This window comes from Syzygium oleosum, unplaced genomic scaffold (genome assembly GCF_021117445.2).
Source record: "Syzygium oleosum isolate NSW1041296 unplaced genomic scaffold, Sole_v2.1 Sole_v2.01, whole genome shotgun sequence".
In the NCBI taxonomy this organism is placed as follows: domain Eukaryota; kingdom Viridiplantae; phylum Streptophyta; class Magnoliopsida; order Myrtales; family Myrtaceae; genus Syzygium; species Syzygium oleosum.
Genome location: NW_026607485.1, coordinates 22,012,615 through 22,039,645, shown reverse-complemented (window position 1 = coordinate 22,039,645; position 27,031 = coordinate 22,012,615). Strand labels below are relative to the sequence as shown.

The window sequence follows — 27,031 nt, the reverse complement described above, 5'->3', positions numbered from 1 at the left end:
AATCCGAAAATCATTTATTTTCAAAGATTCAAATTATTTTCTCGAATCAGAATCATTCAAATCATTTTCCATATACGCCAACTTATACAGCGAAATTCAACATTGGCATCACAATTTGTGCATAAAACAATCACAATTCCATATTAAAAATCATTGCGAAAATATTAATATTTAATTTTCGGAAATCAAATATTTTATTAATAAATATATTTTTTGAATAAAATATTATTATTTAATTTCGAAAATTAATTTATTTAATAAAATAAATATTAATGATAAAATAATCGATAACTTATCATCAAAATAGCGATAACTTATCGTGAACACAACAATAGCCTATCACACAAATAATCATAACTTATCGAACGTACCGATAACCTATCACATAATCCCACTTAACTAGCCATAAACTTAGCTTAAACTTAAACTAAACTACCCTAAGCAAGTTTAACACCCTAAACGAGGGATTAGGAGTTAACTTACTCGCTTAACGACGGCGTTAACACGAGAATGATGGCGACGACGTGGGCTCGCTCGTGGCGGCTATGGTTTTGCGTTATGAGCGATGAACGGTGGCGATCCGGGCGCAGCAAAGGAGCGGCTGCTGTGGTGGCTGGTGGGGGCTGCTTGGGGGCTGTTCCGGGAGTGAAATGGTGGCTGGTGGTGGCGTCTAGGTGGCTGGACAGTGGCGATGAGCAGCTGCAAGGCAAGGTGAACCGGCAAGCGACGAATGGCGATGAACAGGCGCGACGGAGGAGCGACTGTGGGCGGCTAGTGGCGGCGCTACTCGGCCAGGGAGGAGCTGGGGTGACGGGGTGGTGTGGTGCATGGCGGTGGCTGGTCTGGCACAGCTTGGTCTGGTCGGTGGCAGCAGAAATGGAGAAGCCGATGAAGCAATAGCACTCGGGAGCAAAAGCCGAAGAAAAGAAGCAGAAGAAGAAGAAGCAGCAGTAGCAGAAGACACGAAGCAGAAGCCGAAGGAAAAGAAGAAGCAGAAGTAGTGGAGTCAATGATGGGGAGTGGGCGAGAGTGGGGGAGGGAGTCAGAGGCATGGGGGAGGTCAGTGAAGAAGGGGGAAAGGTCAGCCGGGAGAGAGAGAGAGAGAGAGAGAGAGATTATCCCCACCAAAATTCTTCCCAAATTTTCCATTTTCTTTTGTAATTATCTCAAATTTTTGTCCCCAAATTACCACTTTGTCCTTGACTCGTGTACCAATTTACGGACCGACTTAACCGTATCGAGCCTTGATGGCCGACCTATCTTGGGCACGAAGCCCAATGAGCTTTGCTCGGCCCACTTCCGTTTCTCGCGTCAAATTTCCGATTCTCTTATTCTTTTCCAATATTGAAATTTTTGATGGCCAACTCGTGAAATTATGAGGCAACGTCCTAAGGTTCGGTCTGTAAATCCTTGAGAATTCGATACCAAAATCGGATCATACTTCGTGGCCGAATTCGTTTAATCGCAACTATAATTCATCTCAAACTAACGGGCGGCCTTTAAGAATAAATCGTCGGTAGCCTTTTCCCTTTGATTAGTATTCCCTGAATGATCAAGTCAGGGTGAGAATTAACTACTAGAGTGTTGACGAAATCACCATTTCATAAATCACCAAATTGAGTCGAATTTTTAGGATATCACATTAATAAAATGATGTCAATATACAAATGAAATGAAATAGCACTTCACAGACATGAAAAAACTCCTTTTGGTCAAAAAATGGACTCCATCGCAATCGAGATTCCAAAATCTTGAGTTTTTACTCTATTGAATTTGTCGGCGAAAATTCAAGTGTCAACATGAGGGGAGGGGGAGTGGAAAGGGGATAGGGGCAATCTCTCTGGCAATTCAGTGGCTTTGCGGTAAAGTCTCAATCTCTTAAGGATGTAAATCTGAAACGTAATCCTTCTTTCGAGAATTCACGTCCGTTCATAGTAAACTATTTAATTATGGATTAACATCAAGTTAATATCTTTGGTGAAGTGAAAGTTCACTCAAAAGTTGTTGATGGCCTAATGGTTTAGAGAATTAATTACGGCAAACGAGTCTCTAAAGCCCCCTCCGTCTTTAATTCCTCCTACCCCAAAAAAGCAGAGATCAATATGGACCAGCCATGATCCTCCCCCTTCTCATCAATGTGAAAGCTAACTAATGCCTACTTAGACAAGAAAGTGTGTCCCCAGCAGATTAGTGTGCAACTGCTAACACAACAAGTGGGTGCATGTCTAATATGCATTCGCGTGTTTATATCCAAGCCATCACTTTCATGTCGTGTATGAGATTGGATTTTGGTTTTGTTCTGTATTTCTCTTTTCTTTTCTTTTTTGTGTTAAATATGTCTTGAAATTTATGTACTCGGTCCGGTTTATCACCCGACCCGACATATTTTTTGTGCGATCCGAAAGTGAAGAAAAAATTGAGATTTGATTCGCGACGCGGAGGGTTGCGCCGATAGGCCCAACTCGTAGCAAGCGAACAAATCTTTATGGCGGTCCGCTCGAGCTGGAGAAAGCGAACAGATGTCTCGAAGGGTTCAGGGCCGTAGCCCGAGGAAATTTTTTTTTGGGGAGCACTATTTATACCGCGGCTAGGTTTTCTCATTGATGTACAAAGAGAATTTTGTTTTCGGAGAGTTTTGTGAGCCGTGAGCTTTTGTCGTTGTTTCGACTTCTGAAAACTGTACTCTCTTTGATTATAGTGGAATCTTGTCTTGCCTTGCCCGTGAACGTAGATCACGTTATGATCGAACCACGTAAATCCTCGTGTTCTGTGTTTGCTTTTCCGCGTTTGCTACCACATTTTGGGTTTGTGTAAAATTTGGACTGCATGGACCACTGCGGATATTTATTACGTGCTTTATGAAATTGAAAGTGATTTGTCTTTTGTGAATATTTCAAGTGAAGTGCATGCAATTTATATGTATCTATGAGAACTTGGTTAAATTAGGGATGTAAGTTGTTGGACCCGATCTACATGCTCTGACAAGTTTAGTGACTTGACCCATCAAGAACGAAACTTTGTCAAGAAAATTACCAAAGTCTTAAATCTATTATATGGTGGCTAGTTTTAGACATTTCGATTATGCCAATTTAGTTCTAAACATTTTGACAATTTGTCAATGTAGTCTTTTCCGTTAATTTTGACTGGAAAGTTTTGATGTGGACACCAACCGTACCACATGAGACGCCCGGCGTTAACGTCGGCAATTTTTCCATTTTTAATGTTTCTAAGTTTTTTTTGTACGCTGGCCCAGAATTGGAATAAAAAGAAGAAAGACAAGAAAAAACAAAAAAAAAACATTCAAACACATAGATAACCACAAGTATTTGAAAATTTCATGAAACAAGCACTCGCATAGGCGACAGGGCTTAAAAAGAACGTACATGGATAACCAGAAGTTCATAAAACATTCAAAGCAATAGAATAACATAAGTACTTGAAAATTTCCGTATACGACATTGTACAAGCGAAAGGGTTTGAAAAGGAAGCACATGGATAACTACAAGTATTTAAAACATTTAAATACCTGGATAACCACAAGTATTCGAAAATTGATATAAACAAGCACTTGCACGAGCGACAGGGTTTGAAAGGGAAGCACTCGGATAACCATAAGTACTTGAAACATTCAAAAACTTCGATAACCGCAAGCATTTAAAAATTTATGTAGAATTATATATTTGAAGTAAGTCCGGGTAATGATGTACTTACCAAGCATATGTGGGAACTATTTGATCTTCAGGGAAACATTTCCAGTCAGATATGATTACGGCAAGTATATATGCATTCATCAAAAAAATATACAATCAAGAATATTCTAGAACACACATTTCAAGATTCAATTTAATTGAGGTTTATGCATAAGGATTTCACCTTCTCTTCATCACAAATTCCACTTAGGAGAAGTAACACTAGGACAATTTTCGCTCATAAAGTGGAATTCTTGAAAATGCTAAATGAAGAGATTTTCAATCAGAAAAGACTTTTCGCTCACTCTCATTTAGAAGGCTACTTTGTCTCATCCGCTAAAGTGGGAAAAGCGAAAAACACTCGATCTTGTCAACAAAGGTTTGAGTTTTTTTGAAAACGGTACGATCTTACTAATCTGATAAAGTCCAACACTTTTAAGGATTTGAAACCAGTGATCTCTTGTATTCTTCCGTCACTTTGGATTGTCTTCTCGTGTAAATACTTCATCGGCCACTAGAGTCCAACACTAATTCTTAGAGGACTTTGTGAAATCACCACCTTCACATTGTGGTTCATCTTCACGCTCCTGACAAACACTTTTCACTTTTCATTTCCATTGACAATTGGGCTTCATATCAACATTTTTCCACTCTTTTTTTCTCTCTATTTTTTTTTTCACTTTTCTTTCTATTTTTTCCTCTCATTTTTCCATCATTTTTTGGAATTTCCTCACGACATATTTCCTTGCAAAAAATTTAAAGACTTATCAGACTCTAATTTTCATTTCGATTGGCTCATGAACAGATCGGCACTTTGGCTTCTCGAGATCTTCATCTTCAGCCGACGCTCTAGATTATGCTGATTTATCATGGCGCTTTAGATTATGCCGATTTATCATGGTAACTCATGTGCCTTGTTCCAGTGTTGAGGATGATCATCAACTGGGTGGGGAAATGAATTTGCAAGACTCAATTGGGTTGTACAAAGGATAAGAGCGTGTATGATAGAAAAAAAAATGCTCTTCATCATCTTAAGGTACTTAAATTCTCATTTGAGTTCATCTACAATAAAGATACCCAAAGATTGATTTAAGTGGAGGCAAGAAAGTTCTATCCATTTTTCTCACTTTGTAATGTTAATTATACCTCCATTCTGTCCCAATGTAGGGTGGTTCTTGACAAGGGTAATTTAAAAGAATTCTCCAAATACTCAGACTCAAATGTGTTAAACAATGATTTACCTATAGTGTTTAAGATAGAGAAATGAAAGGCCTCTCATCATTTCGGTGTGCATACCTTTCGCAAGAAAACGATTTACCTTGAGGACATGAAATTTTTCCATTCATCTCATTGTGTATAAACAAGGGATCGATTTTCGGTTTTTTTTTTTTTTTGGTTTTTATTCACAGCTTGGTTTTTCGGTTTTGGGTCCCTCTTCTTCCTCCTCCTCGTCTCCTTCGTCCTCTTCTCCTTCTTCTTCATCGTCATCCTCTTCTTCCCCCTGACTACCATCTTCTTCCTCATCGTCATCTTCGTCGAAATCCTCATCGCCGTCGCTATCGTGGGTGGATCTGGAGCGACTGGGGGCAGCACCGTCGGGGTAAATCTTGGGATCGTGAACGAGCAAGGTGCTGAGCCCATTGTGGAGACGGATAAGTTTAAGGAGCCGTCGGTCATTGGGCGACTTGATGACGCCGTCGTCCGGCGAGAATGCAGGAGGGAGCCCCATGGTTCAGCACAGTCAAGGCCTGGTCAGGTCTTCTCTCTTGCTTTGCGTGTGGAGAGGAAGAGAAGCAAAGGGTCTGTCGGGTGAGGGAAGAGGAGGAGAGAGAATGAAGAAGAAAAGGGCAAGAGAGAGAGAGAGAGCGAGGGATACAGGAAGAGAGAGAATAAAGCAGAAAGGAAGAGAGAGAGGGGGATAGAGGAGAGAGAAAAGTAAGTGAGAGGACGGCTACTGACAGTGAAAGCGAGGAGAGAGAGAGTGTACGCGAAAAGAAAAAAACAATACAAAGAAATCGAGATCCGATCGTATCCGATCCGAATCAAACCGACCTATCAACTAACCAAAGCTTTTTACTTATTATCCTAGCCGAAACCGAACCGAACCAAAAATTCAACCAAAGTTTTTTACTTATTATCCTAACCGAAACCGAAATAGAATCGAAAATTCACGAATTTTTGGTTCGGTTCGGTTTCGGCTTCGGCTTCGGTTCGATTTTTGACACCCTAGGTGGGCGTACCTTGGTTAGGTCGGCCTCCCCAATGATTGAACGAAGAGCCTAAAGCACAATCGGTATTTCATTCTGCTCTACCGGCCCACATCTTACAAAAAATGTGCTAGATGCAAGTGCAGATTTCCTCTTCCGTCGAACATTTTGAAGTCTGGCCGAGAAAATCCTAGCGTATACGGCATGGAATCTATCCAAACCGGAGTTGGTTTGGTAATCATGCGTTATCCTCACTGGTAGGAATGCTACAATGGGGGTACTATGTTGTGGAACGATGCATGATTACCACCCTCATCGAAATTGATTGAGATTAGAAGTTTGATCACGTAAACGATGATGCCTCTCTTGACCGCATCCATCATGTGCTCATGGGTCGTAGTCATGGGACAAGATTGCAAAGTTAGGTTTGGGTAGGGGAAAATTGTAGAATCGATTCTTAACGTTTTGGCCATTGGTCAATTCACGACTCAGCTACTATTTTGATAAATTGAGTCTTTGATAGTTTGCGAAAAGATGTTCGATCGAGTCATAGACTAGATTTCCAATGTTGAAAATCTAAGCGATTTTATGGTCTGCGGCTACACGGCATTAGAGAAAGGCTATGCGAGAGACATATGTTAATGTTTAGATTATTAACTATGAAATTACTCCAAAATAAAAATTAGGACATAACTAATTTCTGTGAACAAATGCCAGTTCTTGGACTTGATTAAGAGGTCACTTGATATGATCCTATCAACAACGAATTAGAATTAGGATTTTGGATTTATCAAAGTAATTAAACACAAGAAAACTTTCTTAAGCCACAATGGGTATCTAGTGTACTCGAGAAGTAAAAAACAATGCTTGTTAGAAAAGAGATTTGTCAAGGATTGTTTTTTTCTTTTTCCCTTGATAAGCATCTTTTAGCCCTAAGTAGGATTTTAAAAGGCTTAAAGGAGACAGAAGGAACTTTCCCATACGATGGATTCATGTAAATCCCTCCTCTATGAATGTAGTTGAACTAAATTATATTGGCATTTAACTCAGATCATAATGGGTTGAAATGCAAGCACAAATTATACTCGAACCATCAAATTGCTCATTTTTGTTTTTTTTCCAAAGTTCACATCGAAAATTTTAAACATGAAAATTAATAGGGTTAATACCACGAAAAACCCTAAATTGATACACCTGTGACAGATTTATCCCAAACTATTTTTTTGATCACAAAAAACCCTAAACTGGTACATCTGTGACAATTTTACCCCGAACTATTTTTTTGACAACCAAAAACCTCAAACTGGTACACTTGTAACAATTTTATCCCAAACTAATTTTTTAATATTATCTTTTATTTTTCAAATTTTTTTAGTTTTTCTTTTCTTTTCTTTTCTTTTTCCTTTCCTTTTCTTTTTTTTTCCTTCATCTTCAACCTCTGGCAGGTCGCCGATTCGGTAACCGGCTAGAGGCGGGGGCCGGTGAGGTCGGCCCCCGCCGGCCGCTGGCGAGGTCAACCTTGCCGTTGCTGGGCGAGGCCGACCTCGCCGACAACTGGCAAGGTCGGCCTTGCCCCACCCCTAGCGAGATTGGCCTTGCCCACCCCTGGCGAGGTTCGACCTCGTTAGTTGCTAGCGAGGGGTCGTCCTCGCCGTCACTGGTGAGGTTTGACCTCGTCGCTTCTAGGCGAGGCTGACCTCACTAGTTGCGGCTGGGCCGAGCCTTGCCAACGACAGCGAGGACGACCCCTCGCCGGCAACTGGCGAGGTCGAACCTTGCCAGGGGTGGGGCAAGGCCGACCTCGCCGGCCAGAGGTTGAAGATGAAGGAAAAATAAAGAAAAGGAAAGGAAAAAGAAAAGAAAAACTAAAAAAATTCGAAAAAATAAAAAAATAATATTAAAATATTAATTCGGGGTAAAATTGTCATAAATGTACCAGTTTGGGATTTTTGTTGGTCAAAAAAATAAGTCGGGGTAAAATTATCACAGATGTACCAGTTTGGGATTTTTTGTGGTCAAAAAAATTGTTTTGAGTAAATCTGTCATAGGTGTACCAGTTTAGGATTTTTCGTGGTATTAACCCAAATTAATATTATGTCCTCTCTCTCCCCCACTCATTTGGCTCATTTATTGCACCTCACCTCCGCTGCCAACTTGCCATCACATCCCTCCCATTGTGGCGCTATTTAGCCCCCATGAGTCATCCCCGAAAGGTCGCACTTGTCACCATTTCTCCATCGCTCCCTCCATCAACGAGGTAAAGTAACGGGGTTTGTGGTGGTTGCGACCGTCACAATTGGCAATGCCCACGACGTTGGCTTTGAGCTTACGGCTTATGACCCGACGTTGCAAGCTCTAACCCTAGGCCAAGGCGCCCTTACCTAAGGCAGAGAGAGAGAGAGAGAGAGAGAGAGAGAGAGAGAGAGAGAGAGGTCGCGACCCTCTTCTTTTTTGTCGAAGGGAGGTAATGCCTAAAGATGAGCCAACGGCCCTCAATTAGGCGCAAACTCTTCCAAGTTCTTATCTTGCGCAACGTTGGTTTTCATTTTAAAGTTCGATTTAGGCTAAGGGATTTAGTGTGAGACAGGAGTCGCCGCTATCCTTTCGGGGTCGGCTAGAAACTAAGCGAGACACGAGAGTTTGTCTCATTTCCTACGTAATCAGAGATTATCTAGGTTCAGGGACTTGATTACGCTAATAATTTAATTAGTACCCCTTCGGTATCTCTAACTTGGTGGGATTGTTCATCTAAGTGATCAAAATGGGTTTCTTTATCAATTATGAGCCCTGAAGGTCCTTCGAGTCACTACTTGCTCACGTAATGTTCTTTAAGGGTTTTAACGATCCCATACTTGTCCTAACCATTTTAAAAAAGAAAAATGAACAAGCAATGTACTGAAATTGCAGGAAATAAGCACCTAATTATTGAAAACTTGAAGTAAAAGTGTAGATATAAATCATGATACTAGTCCAGCAAAGAATATTATATTGCGTTGTTATAAGCCTCAAAATATGAACCCCCATAAGCTTGATCCAATACTAACTTGGGCAAAAAATATTACATCGCCTTATTATAAGCCTGGGGACATGAATCCCCATAAGCTTGAAGCTAAAGGCCATTTCTAATTCTAGATTAAGGTGAGCCTAAATTCTACTCATTTTATTGAGGATGGTGATGCCAATAAACTAATCATTCGTTAAGAGAGTGATCCGAAGTCTAAATTGGTTTTATTCCTTAACTAGCCCATATTAACTACACACTAAGCAATTTGGTTACTAATTCCTATATTTATTAACTGAACTAACCTAATTGTTTGTAAGCTAGGCTAATGAACCTAATACTATCCACCATGGACCGCCACCTCCTAGCTTCCGACCACAGACTGTCGGTCTTCGACAATTACATCCACCACAGGAACATGCAATCACTCAACTCAAATAATTAACAAGTTCACCCAATCAACCATCAATCAAGAATTTTGGGTTTGGTACAATAATTTGACATTAATCATGCAATTCGATTGCCAATCAACCTCGTAATCAACTAAGGGGTTAATTTATTAATGCTAAGTGATCATTAACCCCTACTTGCATTTCGCACAGTAGTAGACCAAGTCACTAGCACCTAATTAACATATAATCCCCATTCCTAATCTACCCATAGAAGAATCATGCGTTGATAATCAAAATAAAGGGAAATCAACCATCATTCATTCACAAGCAAGGTCACATTGTCATGCAATTAGGCCAATTGGCCTCAGAAATCACAAAATCAATTAATTGACAAAAAATGGCAACTTCTCTATTTTCCCTTGATTCTGACTAATTAAGTTTTAATCCAATTAAGGGCCTTAATGACCTCTGATTTAAGAAATTCCACTTGCCAATTCAAGCATAGGATGTCCACTTAAACTTTTATATAGACCACTTTCCCTATTTTTAGCCCAATCAATACGGTAAATTCAATTAAGCCCGAGCACCGAGGATTTGACCCTGTTCAGACCCGGTTTTTCAAAAATTCAGAAAAAATAGCAAATGAACTCCAATTAGTGCCACAATTGACTGACAGCAAGCTTAGGATGCGCTTGACAATTTTCGTTTGTTTAATTTTTGCAAAAAAGCCTTCCTACTATGAGTAATTACACATTTTACCCCAAGCACTCAATCTGAAAGTTTTTGGGGCCAATCCCGACTTTGACCTTGTTGATTCAAATTGACGGACAAAATCTACTTAGCATTTTATGAAATTTTAGGTATATGCAATTTAGGACCTCCCCTACAACTTTTATGTTTTGAGTTTTTGCAAATTAATCCTCCAAGTATTTATTAATTGCAAAACAAGTTTAGTCGACACTGGATTAGTTTTCACGGATCAAACAGTAGTTTTCTTTAGTAATTTCGGATGCTGAGTTTCACTGACCAAAAAGATGTTTAAATTCCATGTTCTTTATATCAATCAAAAGCTATGAATCTCGGATACATTCTATTTGAAGACAAGTTTTCCTAATTCATTATATATATTTTCGAAAATAATTGAAGAATACAGAAAGGTCGGATTAGGGTACGATTTTCCAAAAAACCTTCACATCTTCAACCACTTTCAACCTATGTTCTTAACATTTTTTTTTTCAGAATTAGAACATCTTCCAACTTTACCTTATGAACATTCAAGCATTCTTCAAGCATTCAACTTCAATGAACATGAAAATCATTCGACAACTTATTAGAATTCTAAGAAATCAACACAAAAACACATTCCTTTTACTCCTAATCATCATTCATCTAATATAGGGCTATTAAACACACAAACGAATATCATATTTGGTCCTATAGGATTCGACTAACTTGAATTTCACAAGATATTGAACAGCAAAGCTTCCTTTGACTTTGAGTTAAACCTAATTCGTAAGGATTTTTATCTAATAATGCAAGGCCTAGTTCGATTGACATGCTATTATAAAAAATTAACATCAATGTTCATCTATAATGATTCAGCCAAGTAAGAATCAAAGTCCTAGAGCAATCTAAACATGCAATTGGTTTCTATTTTCGGAAATTCAACTAATTCTAACAACTAGTAATTAGTCAATTTCATCACATCTTACCTTGGACTTCAACCATAAATTGAAGCTATGACTTTTATTTTTTATTATAGTTGAATCAAGGATCATTGGATGATCACTTGAAGCGAGTATCTCACATTTTAATAACCTACCTTCTATTAAGATCACCAACGACCAATAGCGAGAAACGACCAATTTTGGAGAGTTCCGCTACGACCGAACTATGCTCCAACCGTAATGAACTTAAGGACACTTTGAGGGATTCGGTCACAAGAATAACTAGGTGGTGCAAGGCCAAAATTTGGCCAACAAGTGGCCGGGAACTTGCCGGATGAAGGACGATCAAGGGAGAGAGAGAGAGAGAGATATATATATATATATATATATATATATATATATATATATTGCTGAATTTTTTTTTTGTAATTTTTGTGTGTAATGAGCAATGAGGCGCGCCAAGTGAGATTTGGGAGGAAAAAATTTGGAGGGAAACTTGAAATAAGAGTTCGTCTTGGTCGTACATCTTATTATGACGTAAGCGCTCTAATTCATCTCTTAATGGTTAAGAAGATATATATATATATATATATATATATGTATTTTGCTGAATTTTTTTTTGTAATTTTTGTGTGTAATGAGCAATGTGGCCCGCTAAGTGACATTAAAGAGGAAAAATTTGGAGGGAATCTTGAAATAAGAATTCATTTTGGTCATACGTATCATTATTTGATCTAAGCACTCTAATTCATCCTTTAATGGTTAAAAGATGCTTTCATTGACTCAAGCTTGAGCACATGGATGGGTGACATGGCACCCTCCATGGCTTTGATTAAATGAGGAATGAAGGACCAAGATTTGATCACACAAGAATTGGTGACATGGATTTTTATTGGAAATTAGAATAGCAATATGGTTTTATATAGATGAGGGGGCCAGCCAAATGAGCTTAATGGGATGGATGGGCTGACCTATCCAACTAATTGGGCCGAATGGCCCTAATTGGGATTTGGCCCAATGGGTCGAACTGGTTTGGGCCCAACCAGGTTGACCCAAGGTTGTCTAATTGTCTTAATTCTATCTAAGTTACGCTATGGGCTTGGCCATTTCAATTGATTCGGTTCATAGGCCAAATTGGGCTTCGGCCCAACCGGCTGAATTGGGTCAGGTCAACCTGTGGACCCGATCCAATCCCACCCTATTGGTCTTGATTCGTTGTTTTTGCTTAATTTCCCCAAATTAAATTGATTTTTCCAAAATTGATGTTGAAATTGAATGAATTTGGCTTAATCAAGTTGAAATTGTGCAAATTGATTTTATCGTGAAAGGTGAATCACATCCCTAACTTTGTGCTTGAACATTGACCGACTTGTTTGAACTTGAATTCTTGAAATTGGGCTTGAAATGTTGAATTGTCATTATCCTTGAATCGAATGTTTAAAAAAATCAAAAGATCAAATCAATGATTTAAGAATTTTTCGTTGGAGGGCCAAAGTTCTTGGTTTGACCGAAAAGTCAACCTTTAACTTATTAAGAAAATGATGTCAATATACAAATGAAATGATATAGCACTTGACAGACATAAAAAAAAACTCCTTTTGGTCGAAAAATGTACTCCATCGCGATCGAGATTCCAAAGTCTTGAGTTTTTACTATATTGAACTTGTCGGCGAAAATTCAGGTGTCAATATGAGGGGAGGGGGAGTGGAAAGGGAATAGGGGCAATCTCTCTGGCAGTCCAGTGGTTTTGTGGTAAAGTCTCAATCTCTTAAGGATGTAAATTTAAAACGTAAATCGTTCTTTAGAGAATTCACGTGCGTTCATAGTAGACTATTTAATTATGGATTAACATCAAGTTAATATCTTTGGTGGTGTGAAAATTCACTTAAATGTTGTTGATGGCCTAATGGTTTAGAGAATTAATTACGGCAAATGAGTCTCTAAAGCCCCCTCCGTCTTTAGTTCGTCCTACCCCAAAAAAGGAGAGATCAATGTGGACCACCCATGATCCTCCCCCTTCTCATCAATGTGAAAGCTAACTAATGCCTTCTTAGACAAGAAAGTGTCCCGAGCAGATTAGTGCACAACTGCTAACACAACAAGTGGTTGCATGTCCACTATGCATTCGTGTGTGTATGTATATGTATATCCAAGCCATCACTTTCATGCCGCGTATGAAATTGGATTTTGGTGTTGCTTTGTATTTCTCTTTTCTTTTCTTTTTTTGGTTTGTATAAAATTTGGATTGCATGGACCATCGCAAAAATTTATTACGTGCATTATGAAATTGAAAGTGATTTGTCTTTTGTGAATATTTCAAGTGAAGTGCATGCAATTTATATGTATCTATGAGAACTTGGTTAAATTAGGGATGTAAGTTGTAGGACCCGATCTACATAGTTTAGTGACCTGAGCCATCAAGAACGAAACTTTGTCAAGGAAATTACTAAAAAAATCATAAACCTATTGTACGGTGGTCAATTTAGTTCTAAATCTTTTACGTATGTCACTTTAGTTCCAAACCTTTTGACGATTTGCCAATGTAGTGATTTCGGCCAATTTTAACCTGGAAAGTTCTGACGTGAACGCCAACCGTACCATGTGACATGGAGCTGACGTAGGCAATTTTTCCATTTTTCTAAGTTTTTATTATTTTTTTGTATGCTGGTCAGAATTGGAAAAAAAAAGAAGAAAGAAAAGAAAAAAGAAAAAAAAAATTCAAACGCATGGGCAACCATAAGTATTTGAAAATATCATGAAACAAGCAAGCGCACAGGGATGGGGCTTAAAAAGAAAGTACATGGATAACCACGAGTCCGTAAAACATTCAAACACATGAATAACCATAAGTATTTGAAAATTTCGGTATACAACACTGTACAAGCGACGGGGTTTGAAAAGGTAGCACTTGAATAACCACAAATACTTAAAACATTTAAATACCCGGATAACCACAAGTATTTGAAAATTAATATAAACAAGCACTTGCACGAGTGACAAGGCTTGAAAAGGAAGCACCTAAATAACCACAAGTACTTGAAACATTCACACAGTTGATATCCACAAGCATTTAAAAATTTCTATAGAATTATTAATTTGAAGTAAGTCCAGGTAACAATATACTTACCAGGCATATGTGGGAACTATTTGATCTTCAAGGAAACATTACTTGTCAGATATTATTACAAGTATATATGCATTCATCAAAAAAATATACAATCAAGACTATTCTAGAACACACATTTCAAGATTCAATTTAATTGAGGTTTATGCATAAGGATTTCACCACGTTTGCATCACAAATTCCACTTGGGAGAATTTACACTAAGAGAATTTTCACTCATAAAGTGGAATTCTTAAATTCAGTCAAAAATGGCTTTTCCCTCACTCTCATTTAAAAGGCTGCTTTGTCCCGTCCACTGAAGCGGGAAAAGTGAAAAACACTTGATCTTGTCAACAAAGGTTAGTGTTTTTTGAAAACGGGACAACCTCACCAATCTAACAAAGTCCAGCATTTTTAAGGGTTTGAAGCTAGTGATCTTGTATTCTTCCTTCACTATGGATTATTTTCTTGTGTAGATATTTCATTGACCACAAGAGTCCAACATTCATTCTTCTTAGACTTTGTAAAATCACCACCTTCACGTTGGGTTCGATCTTTACACTCTTGACAAACACTTTAACTTTTCATTTCCATTGACAATTGGGCTATATCAACATTTTTCCACTCTTTTTTTCTCTCTTTTTTTCTCTCATTTTTTCTATCATTTTTTGGAATTTTCTTGCAACACATTTCCTTGCAGAAAATTCAAAGACTTATCAGACTCTAATTTTCATTTGATTGGCTCATGAACAGTTCAGCACTTTGGCTTCTTGGGATCTTCATCTTCAATCCACGCTCTAGATTATGTTCATTCATTGTCGTAACTCATGTACCTTGCCCCGGTGTTGAGGATGATCGTCAACTGAGTGGGGAAATGAATTTGCAAGGCTCAACTGGGTTGTACAAAGGATATTAGAGTGTACAGTAGAAAAAGAAATGCTTTTCATCATCTTAAGTACTTAAATTCTCATTTGAGTTCATTTGCAATAAATATACCCGGAGATTGATTCAAGTGGGGGCAAGAAAGTTTTATCCATTTTTCTCACCTTGTAATGTCAATTATACCTTCATTTTGCCTCAATGTGGAGTGGCTTTTGACATGAGTAATTTAAAAGAATTCTCCAAATACTCAGGCTCAAATTGCTTAAATAACGGTTCACCTACAGTGTTTAGAATAGAGAAATGAAATGCGGCTCATCATTTCGGTGCGCGTATCTTTCGCAAGAAAACGCTTTACCTTGAGGACATAAAATTGTTCCACTCATCTCATAAGGTTTTCCTTTCATTATCCCGACACGTCTCATTTAGCAAACTCAAGTAATTCCACATTAATTTTTTAAATTTTCTGTCTGGATACATTTTAAAACAGAAATTGGTGATTTAGATAGGCAAAATATCATGCAAAAATCCACTTATAAAGATATTAGCATTTTATGAGGTTATCGCCTGGCGAAGGCTCCATCCCCATGGCCGGGCAAGGGCCGTCCCTCATCGGATATGGCGAGGGCTCGCCTGGGCGAGGAGTGCAACCCTCATCGGCCACAATGAAAACAACAATGCAAAGAAAAAAAAATAAAAATAGAAATATTTTTAAAAAATTATAAAAACTATCCACAACAGCATCGACGATGCCACGTAGGACGACTAGTGTCCACATCAGCGATTTTCGATCAAAATTGATTGAATGGATTGAATTGGCAAATCGTCTAAAGGTTTATGACTAAATTGGCACAAGTGCAATAGGTTTAGGACTTTTTTATAGTAATTTACTCATTCAAGAGGTGTTGACATCCTAAATTTCGATGACCCAATTAAGCATTCATTACATAGAAAACTATGAGTCAGTCTCAACTCTTAACAAAAAAAATATAATTAAATTGCATAATAGGAGCATTTGTCATTTAATAGCCTTAGTAACAATAAGCCCACATAAATTACATTGGAACGGAGTTGATGGACTCAAGCAGAGAGGTCTTGAATTTTTAGAATAAAGCCCACAAAGAACACAAAATTTGACCAAACCCATTGAAGATTATAGCAGCCGAGAGTTGCGCGTGAAAGACACATTGATAGTATTCAAAATTAGGACAGTAACTTAAGGAGCAAGGGTTCTAAAAATACATAAAAGGGTATATATATTTGATTATATTCTATGATTTAATAGGGTAAGAGTAACATCTAATCAATCTCGAATAGGAAAGAAAAGATTGAAAGAAAAAGAACAACTTGGGCACATAAAAGCATGAGATAGACCATTGCATAAAGGAGAGAGAGAGAGAGAGAGAGAGAGAGAGAGAGAGAGAGAGAGAGAGAGAGATTCGGTGGCCAAAGATGGAATATATGAAAAAAGAGAAAACAAGACAAGATCACAATTGGCCATATAAGAGTGATATTCCCGGCCAAATAAAGAAACATAAAAAAAGGAAAACATGGCCACAATGGTAGACCCAAAATACGTACGGATTCCCAGATCTCATGAGGTCTCCCACTCTCTCTTTCTCTAATATTTCACAACCCAATACAGAGGAGGTGGGGCTGAATTCATACGATACAAGACACGCATTGGAAAAGAAGCAGAGAAAGAGACGCAGGAAAGGAATCGTCCAGACTCGAAAAAGATATTGACTAAAAAATGCACACGATACACGATGGCGGAGGCACACTTTGCCAAAAGGAGGACGACAAGGAATCATCCTCAATACCGAAATTCATCCACTGATTTCAGATTTTCTTCTCTGCAACATTCTATGATTTCCAGTCGCACCGTCATCGATTTATGTTCAAGGAGTCCTCCGTAAGGCAATCACCGAGCACAAACCACGGCAACCTTCCAGTCCTTGATGAAACCAGCAGCTCTCCAGCGTGCCAAGTTCTCACCTTTCGCGGTCCAAAGCCGAGTTGCCGCTCTTACTGAATCGTAGCGCGATGGCCGACCTACGACTATCATTGCTGACTTGTTGAACACCTTCGTCGCTGCTGGGCAAACTGAAGCCGTCGTCATCAATCCGTGGTTGTGCTGGAAGAATAAGTAGTACTTTGACTGCGTTTGTTTCGCGAAAAATGTGAATGATTCAGACAACTTTTTCCTATAACTAATCGCTAAGATTGCTTGAAAAAGTTAATCAATAGATATCAGCAAAATTTTATTTCTTTTTTTTTTATAATCGAGGTGTCCGCGCGGCCGGCGAGCTAGAGCTCAAACCAACGGTGATGCCCGACTAGTCCTCGAGGGGGCTAGCGCAGCATCCCACCGCCACGACCCACCGCTTAAATCATCGATGGGCGAGTTTGAACCCAGGACCTCTCGTGAAAGGAACTGAGCGCAAACCAACGCGGCCACCGATGGGTGGGTGCAAAATTTTATTTCTATGTCTTCATAAAAATGAAAATATTTTTCATTCATTTGAATTTATAAGCAATACAAGTATTAAAAAAATATTTTTTAAATGATTCATTTTCTGCGAAACAAACAGAGTTTTTATTTTGAATTTTTTTTTTATCAAACTCCAAGATTTCAATTCTTAAAATAGTTGAATTCCATGCGTTGATTTTGCCGTGGTCTGATTCCTCAATTCAATGGAAGTGACGTTGAGATTTGCATGTTGGAACTTTAAAATCAAGAGAGGTTAATATTAGGTCAATTTGTTCTTGGCTAATTTTGTGCTTATTTTAAGATTTGCATGTTGGAATATTGAGACTTCCCTTTTACACGCGAAACATGTTTCCTGCCTTGATTATTCATGGTCACTCACTTCTCTGGGCACATCAAGTTTCGGTTATATTGTTTCGCTTGGTAATTGCAATGTCTTCACCATGCTTAAAGCCAAGCAACCTTGGTATGGTAATTTCTTGTTATAGTTGCTCTGGGTCTTTCATGTGGTTCTATTACCTCATGCATGATAGGTGGTTTATCGCATATGTTTTTTTAAGCGTGATTGATTAGATAAACTTACCTTGCTTAAAATAATTTGTCATTAAATCATATAAACAAATTATGGACAAAAAGACATATTTCAAATGCATCAAGAAATTTATTAATATCACTTATATATTACATATAATATGTCACACGCATGCTTAGAACTTAAGGCACGTTCATAAATCAGTAGGGCAGTGCATGTTAATTTTAGAATTCATATAAGTAAAATGTCATTTAAACCATATAGATTGCATTTAGGTATAGAAATAATGGGTCTTATAATGTGCATGTCACGTAGTGCGCATCATTTAGTAAGCCGCACGTTTTAGGGTCAATATTTTAATGATAACATTATGTAAATTAATAATTGCATGTCATGCATATCATACAGTTTAATTCTTTATAAAAAGAACATACCAAAAATAACTAAGGTTGCATCATTAAGTCGTCTTTTAATAAAAGTCACTTTGGTCATGTTTAGTGTCCTAGAGTTTAGTCTTTCAACTAATAAAAAGAAAACACAAAAAATAGTCTCACGCGTAGTTAAATAATAGGGTTTATTTCATGATTAATCGTACTTTCATTTCATTAAAATTGCATATAGGTTGCATATCATACATGTCATTTAAATTTCAGGTTAGTTCATGAACTCATGTTAGTTTAGAATTCACTTAGTCCTGTTATTTAAATTAGATCATGTTCGTAGCAACACTTTACTTGGATTTTTAATCAACTCATAATAGATTAGTAGCGACTCTTGCATAAATTGAATTGCATGTTTAAAATGATTAAATTAAAACTTGAAAATTGCGGTTAGTATGGGCTTGGAAAAATCCGTACTATATAAGTCTCTAGGCTTAGTAATCCACTAGCTTTCTTTTTTATGGTTCATCTCGCGGGAGGTCGCGACAAGAGGTAATAACATCTAAAAGCCTTCATGGAATATAAAGGTTGTAGTCTCAATTTAACTATTCAATATAGGTGAACTACACAATAGTTTCTTCAAGTAATCCAGCTATAAAAAATTTGCCTTGACCGGTCATATGGACAATTACAAAGCTAAATGCACACTTCATCCGGGAATCAATTCCAAGAGAAAAAAAGTTTAATCTTGAGTAGATTTGGAATGACGCTTATGCATGAACACAAGGCAAACGGATAATTAATGTTCACGTATCCTTCGGGATCAACCTCGCCTATAGTGGCAAAATCCTGACAGAACGCTTATTTCGCGGTAGATCCGATGGACACCGCTTTCAGAAGATGGACGGGGAACTCGTGAATCTCGTCCATCCATGGGTTCTTCTCCTTCGCTGGATCAACGGTCCTCAATGCCCGCCAAACTGCGCTGTTGCACTTGAATCCGGACCCGAAAGCGATTTGCCAAGTCCTATCGCCTTTCCTAATCCTTCCTTTGGCCTCTGAGTAGGCCAATTCGTACCACAATGAGCTACTCGATGTGTTCCCAAATCGGTATAGAGTCATTCGTGATGGCTCCATGTGCCAATCGGTAAGCTCGAGGTGCTTCTCTATCTCGTCGAGAACAGCTCGGCCTCCAACGTGGATGCAAAAATGCTCGAAGGCCAGCTTGAAGTCGGGAATGTACGGCCTAATTTTCATCTTGAACACCTTCCTTGCGACCGTGGTCGTGAAGAACAAGAGTTGCTCCGACATTGGGAGCACTAACGGGCCAAGGGTTGTGATGTTGGTCCTCAGGGCTTCCCCGGCAACCGCCATCAAGTCCTTGGAGAGCGACACGCCAATCGTCTTCTTCTCGTCCTCTCGCTGTAACACGCAGCCATAGCTCTTGTCATCCGAGCCTTTGTGGGTGCGCACGGTGTGGATGAGCTGGTACTTGGAGCGGCGGCGGTCAGAGGGCCGGTTGGAGAGGAGGATCGCTGCACCACCCATCCGAAAGAGGCAGTTCGAGACGAGCATCGATCGGTCATTGCCGAAGTACCAGTTGAGAGTGAAGTTCTCGATGCTCACCACTAGGGCATAAGAGTTAGATTGCACCTAGTAATTGATTTATAAGAGAAGCAATAAGATTAGGCCTGGGTTTCATTTTCATGAGACCAAAATTAAATTTGCCTAGAAAGAAAACCTAGAAACTTTTGTACCTAGTAGATAGAGCAGATAGTAAATTGAGCATGTACAAAGCTTTTGTTCAAATCCGTTGTCATATATCGAATTCATAAATGCGAAAAGTCCTATTTTAACACTAGCTATATTATGTGGCACAATGAATCTTGGATTGACTTATTTGTGGATCATTTTGTTCGACGTCATCTAGATTTCGAGGGTACCGAGTTCAAACCACTCACTGACTCCCACTTCCCAACCAACCAAACCGTAAACTAAGGAAAGAAAATACCTAAAAGTTTTACTGTCTGCACAACCTAAATAAAATTGGTTTTCTTTTTGTGTCATCATTCCAATTTTTTATGAAATGTTTTAAAACTACGGGACACACTATCAACATAAAATGGCCTGCTATTCACTAGTGAACCTAATAAAATTTCTAGTACCCAACTTATATCTAGCATTCGTTCGTCGATGAAAGTTTTCTGTCCTTGTTTGCTTGGATAACACTGAGGGTGCTGTTCATAAAAAGTTCCCATTATCAAACTTACACTTTGAAGAATAGAAAAAGAGAGAGGACAAAAGAAACCAAACCTGCAATAACTGCTTCGCAAGGTCGATAGAAATCACTCCAGCGCTGCAACCCATCCCACCAAGATTGTAGCTTGTCACATTCCCTCTGAGCTTGTAGTGGTTCACGACCATCGACGAAAGCGATGGCGTCGGGTTGAACAAGCTACTGTTCACGACGAGGATCCCTATGTCCTTGGCCCTGACCCCAGTCTTGGCCAGCAGCTGGTCGACTGCCCCGAACATGATGGCCTCAGCCTCCGCCCGTGCTTCTGCCATGCACTGGTTCGGTGGGACCCGGAGCACGGCATCGGGCACATAAGTCTGCTGCCCGAGGCCGGACCGCTCGAGGATCCGCCGCTGGAAAGTGAGGTTCTCCTTGGTGAAGGCGTTCGTGAGCTCCGACCGCTCCATGAAGGTCTCGTGGGTGCAAATCCGGGCCGGGTCGGGCTTGTAGCAGGCGAAGTCGACGAGGTAGACTTTTCTGGGTCGGGTCATGAAGTAGAGAGTGACCAGGAACACCATGAGGGTCGAGCAGAGGACGACGGTAACGAGATTGAACCTGAGTTGGTCCGAGAGCTGGGCCACGTCTCGGGCCGTGAGGGTCGAGAGGTGGGCGGAGGAGATGCCTAGGAGTGGCACGAGGAGTAGATACATGGCGTTGGAGATGAGGTAGTGGTAGCCGAGCTTCACGTACTTGAGCTTCACTGACAAGAGGAAGTTTGGGAGTTTGTGCTTCGATGGTGTGTTCGAGTCTTGGCTTCGAGGTTCGGCTGAGAAAGGGACTGTCTGATCTGGGTTTTGTCGACGGATCTGTTCTTGTGAGTCGGCCATTTCTGCGGAAAAGACAAGATTTTTGCAGCTTGTGTGTCTTCTTCAGAGGGGTTTCCCAAAGAATAGCAAAGGACGAGAAGTTGGTGCTTCAAAAGCAAACGGAGGGAAACGAGAGAGAGAGAGAGAGAGAGAGAGAGAGAGAGAGAGAGAGAGAGAGAGAGAGAGAGAGAGAGGGATTCTTAGCAATGCATGGGGAAGATTGGGGAGTGTTTGGGGTGGATTTAAAGAGAGTGCGTGGGGAGCGTTGAGGAGTTATTAATACACATATTGGTATGATTAATTTAATTATCATATAATAAAGTGGAAAACGGTTTTTCTTTTATCTTGATAGATCCTCTCGTGAGGGAATCGATTTGATGATTTGGAAACCAATAATTGAGGCACAGAAGATGTGGGAAATCGGATTGAGAACTCTATCGATGGATGAGGTTGCAACGTGTCCCCATTCCTAGAGGACCCTAAATATGGAGAGGCTATCATGGGTTGAAACCTATGTACTCCTGAAATTGTTGTGTACACTTATACTTGCTATCAAAATACAATGAAAAGAACATGATGCGGTGAAAATGTGGTGAATACTAATTTAGAAGAAAAATAAATTTACAAACATGAGTAAAAATTTCTCTCTCGAGTGTATACTGATTAAGGATGAAGAAGCTATCTATTCTCAATACATATATAGCAGAGAAAAGCATACCCTAAAAAGAACAAAATATCGAATGCCTAATTAAATATAGCAGCAAATCAAAATTCCTTTTTGTTAAAAAATTCCCTAAACTCGATAATCTAGACAAAGAAGATAACAAAAGTATATTTAAATTTTTATTCTAGAATATCCATCATATCACGATATCTTCTTGAAAACTCTTGCCTAAATCTTCATCAAATTCCCTTGTCCCGGGCTCGTTGACTATGTTTCTAGTTTATCTAAACGCTCCATAAAATTTCTCGGCAATTACGTTCGCATTAGAATATATTAATATTTGAAAACACTTCTTTTCATGAGAAAATTGATTTAATAATGAAGGTGTTAAGGTGTATATATAAATGAAGCTCGTAGGTGGGTGAAAGGTAGACAAGAAATCCAATTTGAAACCTCTAAGTCGAATATACCAACTTGAAACTTAGTATTTATTACAGTATGACACGACATTGACTTCATATTTTAACAATATCGACTGCATATTAAAATTATATTTTAACTGTCCCACAAGAAATCATAAAAGGTTTTGTTAACAAATTATTCAAGTGTAGCAATTAAAACTACTGCAAATGATAAAACCGCATATATACACATTTTGAAATTTTGAAACAAACACATTTCAAGAAATCACCTCCTCAAATTTAAAAATTTACATTTCAAAAGTACAATCAACCATCGTTAACATGTGCCCTAGGGCACCTTATTGACATTTTCCAATTTCATAGTAAATTCTCGTATAATTTTTTTTTATTGTCATGTAATTCACAAAAGCAGAGTATATTTGAGAAAGAGAGAGGAAGCAACTACGCCTACGGACAATTAATTGGTCAGACAAGGAGAATGCATTGAATAGTTCAACAACGGGGGAAACAGCCACGTCATCACCGGTTTGACATGCACCAGCCGAGTGAGCCAAAGCATAATAATTTCATGCAAGAGGGGCAGCCGGTCCACGTGTCGATTGGTACTGGTAGGAATGCCGAACTCCAAGACCCTTGCTTCCCAAGTCGGGATCGACTCTTTAGAGAGGCGGGCGTACCCTGGTTAGGCCAGCCTCTCCAATGATTGAACGAAGAGCCTAAAGCACAACTGGTATCCCATTCTACGCTACCGGCCCACATCTTACCAAAAAATGGGCTAGATGTTGGTGTGGGTCTCCTCTTCCGTCGAACATTTTGAAGTATGGCTGAGAGAATCCTAGCGTATACGGTACGGAATCTATCCAAACCGGAGTTGGTTTGGTAATCATGCATTATCCTCACCGGTAGGAATGCTACAATGGGGGTACTATGTTGTGGAATGATGCATGATTACCACCCCCATCGAAATTGATTGAGATTAGAAGTTTGATCACGTAAACGATGATGCCTCTCTTGACCGCATCCATCATGTGCTCATGGGTCGTAGTCATGGGACAAGATTGCAATGTTAGGTTTGGGTAGGGGAAAATTGTAGAATCGATTCTTAACGTTTTGGCCATTGGTCAATTCACGGCTCAGTTACTATTTTAATAAATTGAGTCTTTAATAGTTTGCGAAAAGATGTTCGATCCAGTCCTAGACTAGATTTCCAACGTTGAAAATCTAAGCGATTTTATGGTCTGCGGCTACACGGCATTAGAGAAAGGCTATGCGAGAGCCGTATGTTAATGTTTAGATTATTAACTATGAAATTACTCCAAAATAAAAATTAGGACATAACTAATTTCCGTGAACAAATGTCAGTTCTTGGACGTGAATAAGAGGTCACTTGATATGATCCTATCAACAACGAATTAGAATTAGGGTTTTTGATTTATCAAAGTAACTAAACACGAGAAAACTTTCTTACGCCACGATGGGTATCACTTTCTTACGCCACAATGGGTATCGAGTGTACTCGAGAAGTAAAAAACAATGCTTGTTAGAAAAGAGATTTGTCAAGGATTGTTTTTTCTTTTTCTCTTGGTAAGCATCTTTGAGTCTTGAGCGGGATTTTAAAAGGCTTAAAGGAGACAGAAAAAGAAACTTTCCGATACGATGGAGTCACATCATTCCCTCCTTTATGAATGTAGTTGTATCAAATTATATTGGCATTTAACTCAATTCATAATGGATTGATATGCAAGTGCAAATTATACTCGAACCATCAAAAAGCTCATTTTGTTTTGTTCCAAAGTTCTCGCCGAAAATTTTAAACACAAACATTAATATTCTCTCTCTCTCTCCACCACTCATCTGGCTCATTATTGCACCCCCACCTCCGTTGCCAACTTGTCGAAAAGGAACATTCCGGTATGATGGATTCATGTAATTCCCTCCTTTATGAATGTAGTTGAACCAAATTATATTGGCAATTAACTCAATTCATAATGGGTTGAAAAGCAAGTACAAATTATACTCGAACCATCAATTCGCTTATTTTGTTTTTTTTCCAAAGTTCACGCCGAAAATTTTAAACACGACCATTGATATTATGTCCTCTCCCTCTCTCCACCACTCATTTTCGTCATACATCTCATTATGATATAAGCGCGCTAATTCATGCCTTAATGGTTAAGATGAGATATATATATATATATATATATATTGCTGAATTTTTTTTGTAATTTTTGTGTGTAATGAGCAATGCGACCCGCTAAGTGTGATTAAAGACGAAAATTTTGGTGGGAAACTTGAAATAAGATTTCATTTTGGTCATACATCTCATTATTTGATCTAAGCGCTGTAATTCATCCCTTAATGGTTAAAAGACGCTTTCATTGACTCAAGCTTGAGCACATGGATGGGTGACATGGCACCCTCCATGGCTATGATTAAATGAGGAATGAAGGACCAAGATTTGATCACACAAGAATTGGTGACATGGATTTTTATTGGAAATTATAGGAAATAGCAATTTGGTTATATATAGGTGAGGTGGCCAGCCAAACGAGCTTAATGGGATGGATGGGCTGACCTATTCAACTAATTGGGCCGAATGGCCCTAATTGGGATTTGGCCCAATGGGTCGAACCGGTTTGGGCCCAACCAGATTGACCCAAGGTTTTCCAATTGTCTTAATTCTATCTAAGTTACACTATGGGCTTGGCCATTTCAATTGATTCCGTTCATAGGACAAATTGGGCTTCGGCCCAACGGGCTGAACTGGATCGGGACAACCGGTGGACTCGACCCAAACCCACCCTATTGGTCTTGATTCGTTGTTTTTGCTTAATTTCCCCAAATTACATTGATTTTTCCAAAATTGATGCTGAAATTGAATGAATTTGGCTTAATCAAATTTAAATTGTGCAAATTGATTCTATCGTGAAAGGTGAATCACATCCCTAACTTTGTGCTTGAATATTGACCGACTTGTTTGAACTTGAATTCTTGAAATTGGGCTTGAAATGTTGAATTGTCATTATCCCTGAATCGAATGTTTAAAAAAATCAAAAAATCAAATCAATGATTCAGGAATTTTTCGATGGAGGGCCAAAGTTCTCGGTTTGACCGAAAAGTCAACTCTTAACTTATTAAGAAAATGATGTCAATATACAAACGAAATAGCACTTGACAGACATGAAAAAACTCCTTTTGGTCAAAAAATGGACTCCATCGCGATCAAGATTCCAAAGTCTTGAGTTTTTACTCTATTGAATTTGTCGGCGAAAATTCAAATGTCAACATGAGGGGAGGGGGAGTGGAAAGAGGATATGGGCAATCTCTCTACCAATCCAGTGGCTTTGCGGTAAAGTCTCAATCTCTTAAGGATGTAAATTTGAAAAGTAAATCCTTCTTTCAAGAATTCACGTCCGTTCATAGTAAACTATTTAATTATGGATTAACATCAAGTTAATATCTTTGGTGAAGTGAAAGTTCACTCAAAAGTTGTTGATGGCCTAATGGTTTAGAGAATTAATTACGGCAAACGAGTCTCTAAAGCCCCCTCCGTCTTTAGTTCCTCCTACCCCAAAAAAGCAGAGATCAATATGGACCAGCCATGATCCTCCCCGTTCTCATCAATGTGAAAGCTAACTAATGCCTACTTAGACAAGAAAGTGTCCCCAGCAGATTAGTGCGCAACTGCTAACCCAACAAGTGGGTGCATGTCTAATATGCATTAGCGTGTATATATCCAAGCCATCACTTTCATGTCGTGTATGAGATTGGATTTTGGTTTTGCTTTGTATTTCTCTTTTCTTTTCTTTTTTGGGTTTGTATAAAATTTGGACTATGGACCACTGCGGATATTTATTACGTGCTTTATGAAATTGAAAGTGATTGTCTTTTGTGAATATTTCAAATGAAGTGCATGCAATTTATATATATCTATGAGAACTTGGTTAAATTAGGGATGTAAGTTGTTGGACCCGATCTACATGCTCTGACAAGTTTAGTGACTTGACCCATCAAGAACGAAACTTTGTCAAGAAAATTACCAAAAAAGTCTTAAATCTATTATACGGTGGCCAGTTTTAGACCTTTTGATTATGCAAATTTAGTTCTAAACCTTTTGACAATTTGTCAATGTAGTTTTTCGGCCAATTTTGACTGAAAAGTTCTGATGTGGACGTCAACCGTACCACGTGACACGGCCGGCGTTAACATAGGCAATTTTGTCATTTTTAATTTTTCTAAGTTTTTTTTTGTACGCTGGCCCTGAATTGGAATAAAAAGAAGAAAGACAAGAAAAAACAAAAAAAAAACATTCAAACACATAGATAACCACAAGTATTTGAGAATTTCATGAAACAAGCACTCGCACAGACGATAGGGCTTAAAAAGAACGTACATGGATAACCACAAGTTCATAAAACATTCAAAGCAATAGAATAACATGAGTATTTGAAAATTTTCGTAGAAGACATTGTACAAGCGAAAGGGTTTGAAAAGGAAGCACA

General features: G+C 38.8%; 1 protein-coding gene across 1 annotated transcript; it reads right to left on the bottom strand.

Annotated features, from left to right (window-relative positions):
- Window positions 1–18,918: 18,918 nt before the first annotated feature.
- On the bottom strand, window positions 18,919–21,615 carry LOC130140292 (3-ketoacyl-CoA synthase 11-like). The gene is made up of 2 exons (XM_056319317.1): window positions 20,655–21,615; window positions 18,919–19,994 (listed from the first exon to the last, which is right to left on the bottom strand). The coding sequence occupies exons 1-2, from the start codon at window positions 21,462–21,464 to the stop codon at window positions 19,203–19,205; spliced, it is 1,602 nt and encodes a 533-aa protein (XP_056175292.1). The 5' UTR covers window positions 21,465–21,615; the 3' UTR covers window positions 18,919–19,202.
- Between the last annotated feature and the right edge of the window lie 5,416 nt (window positions 21,616–27,031).

Bases quoted from the DNA above. Each gene is read 5' to 3' on its own strand.
- LOC130140292 (XM_056319317.1), bottom strand. From the start codon at position 21,464: ATGGCCGACTCACAAGAACAGATCCGTCGACAAAACCCAGATCAGACA. The intron at 19,995-20,654 runs GTTTGGTTTCTT...ATCAATTACTAG, and splicing joins TTGCGAAGCAGTTATTGCAG to GTGCAATCTAACTCTTATGC.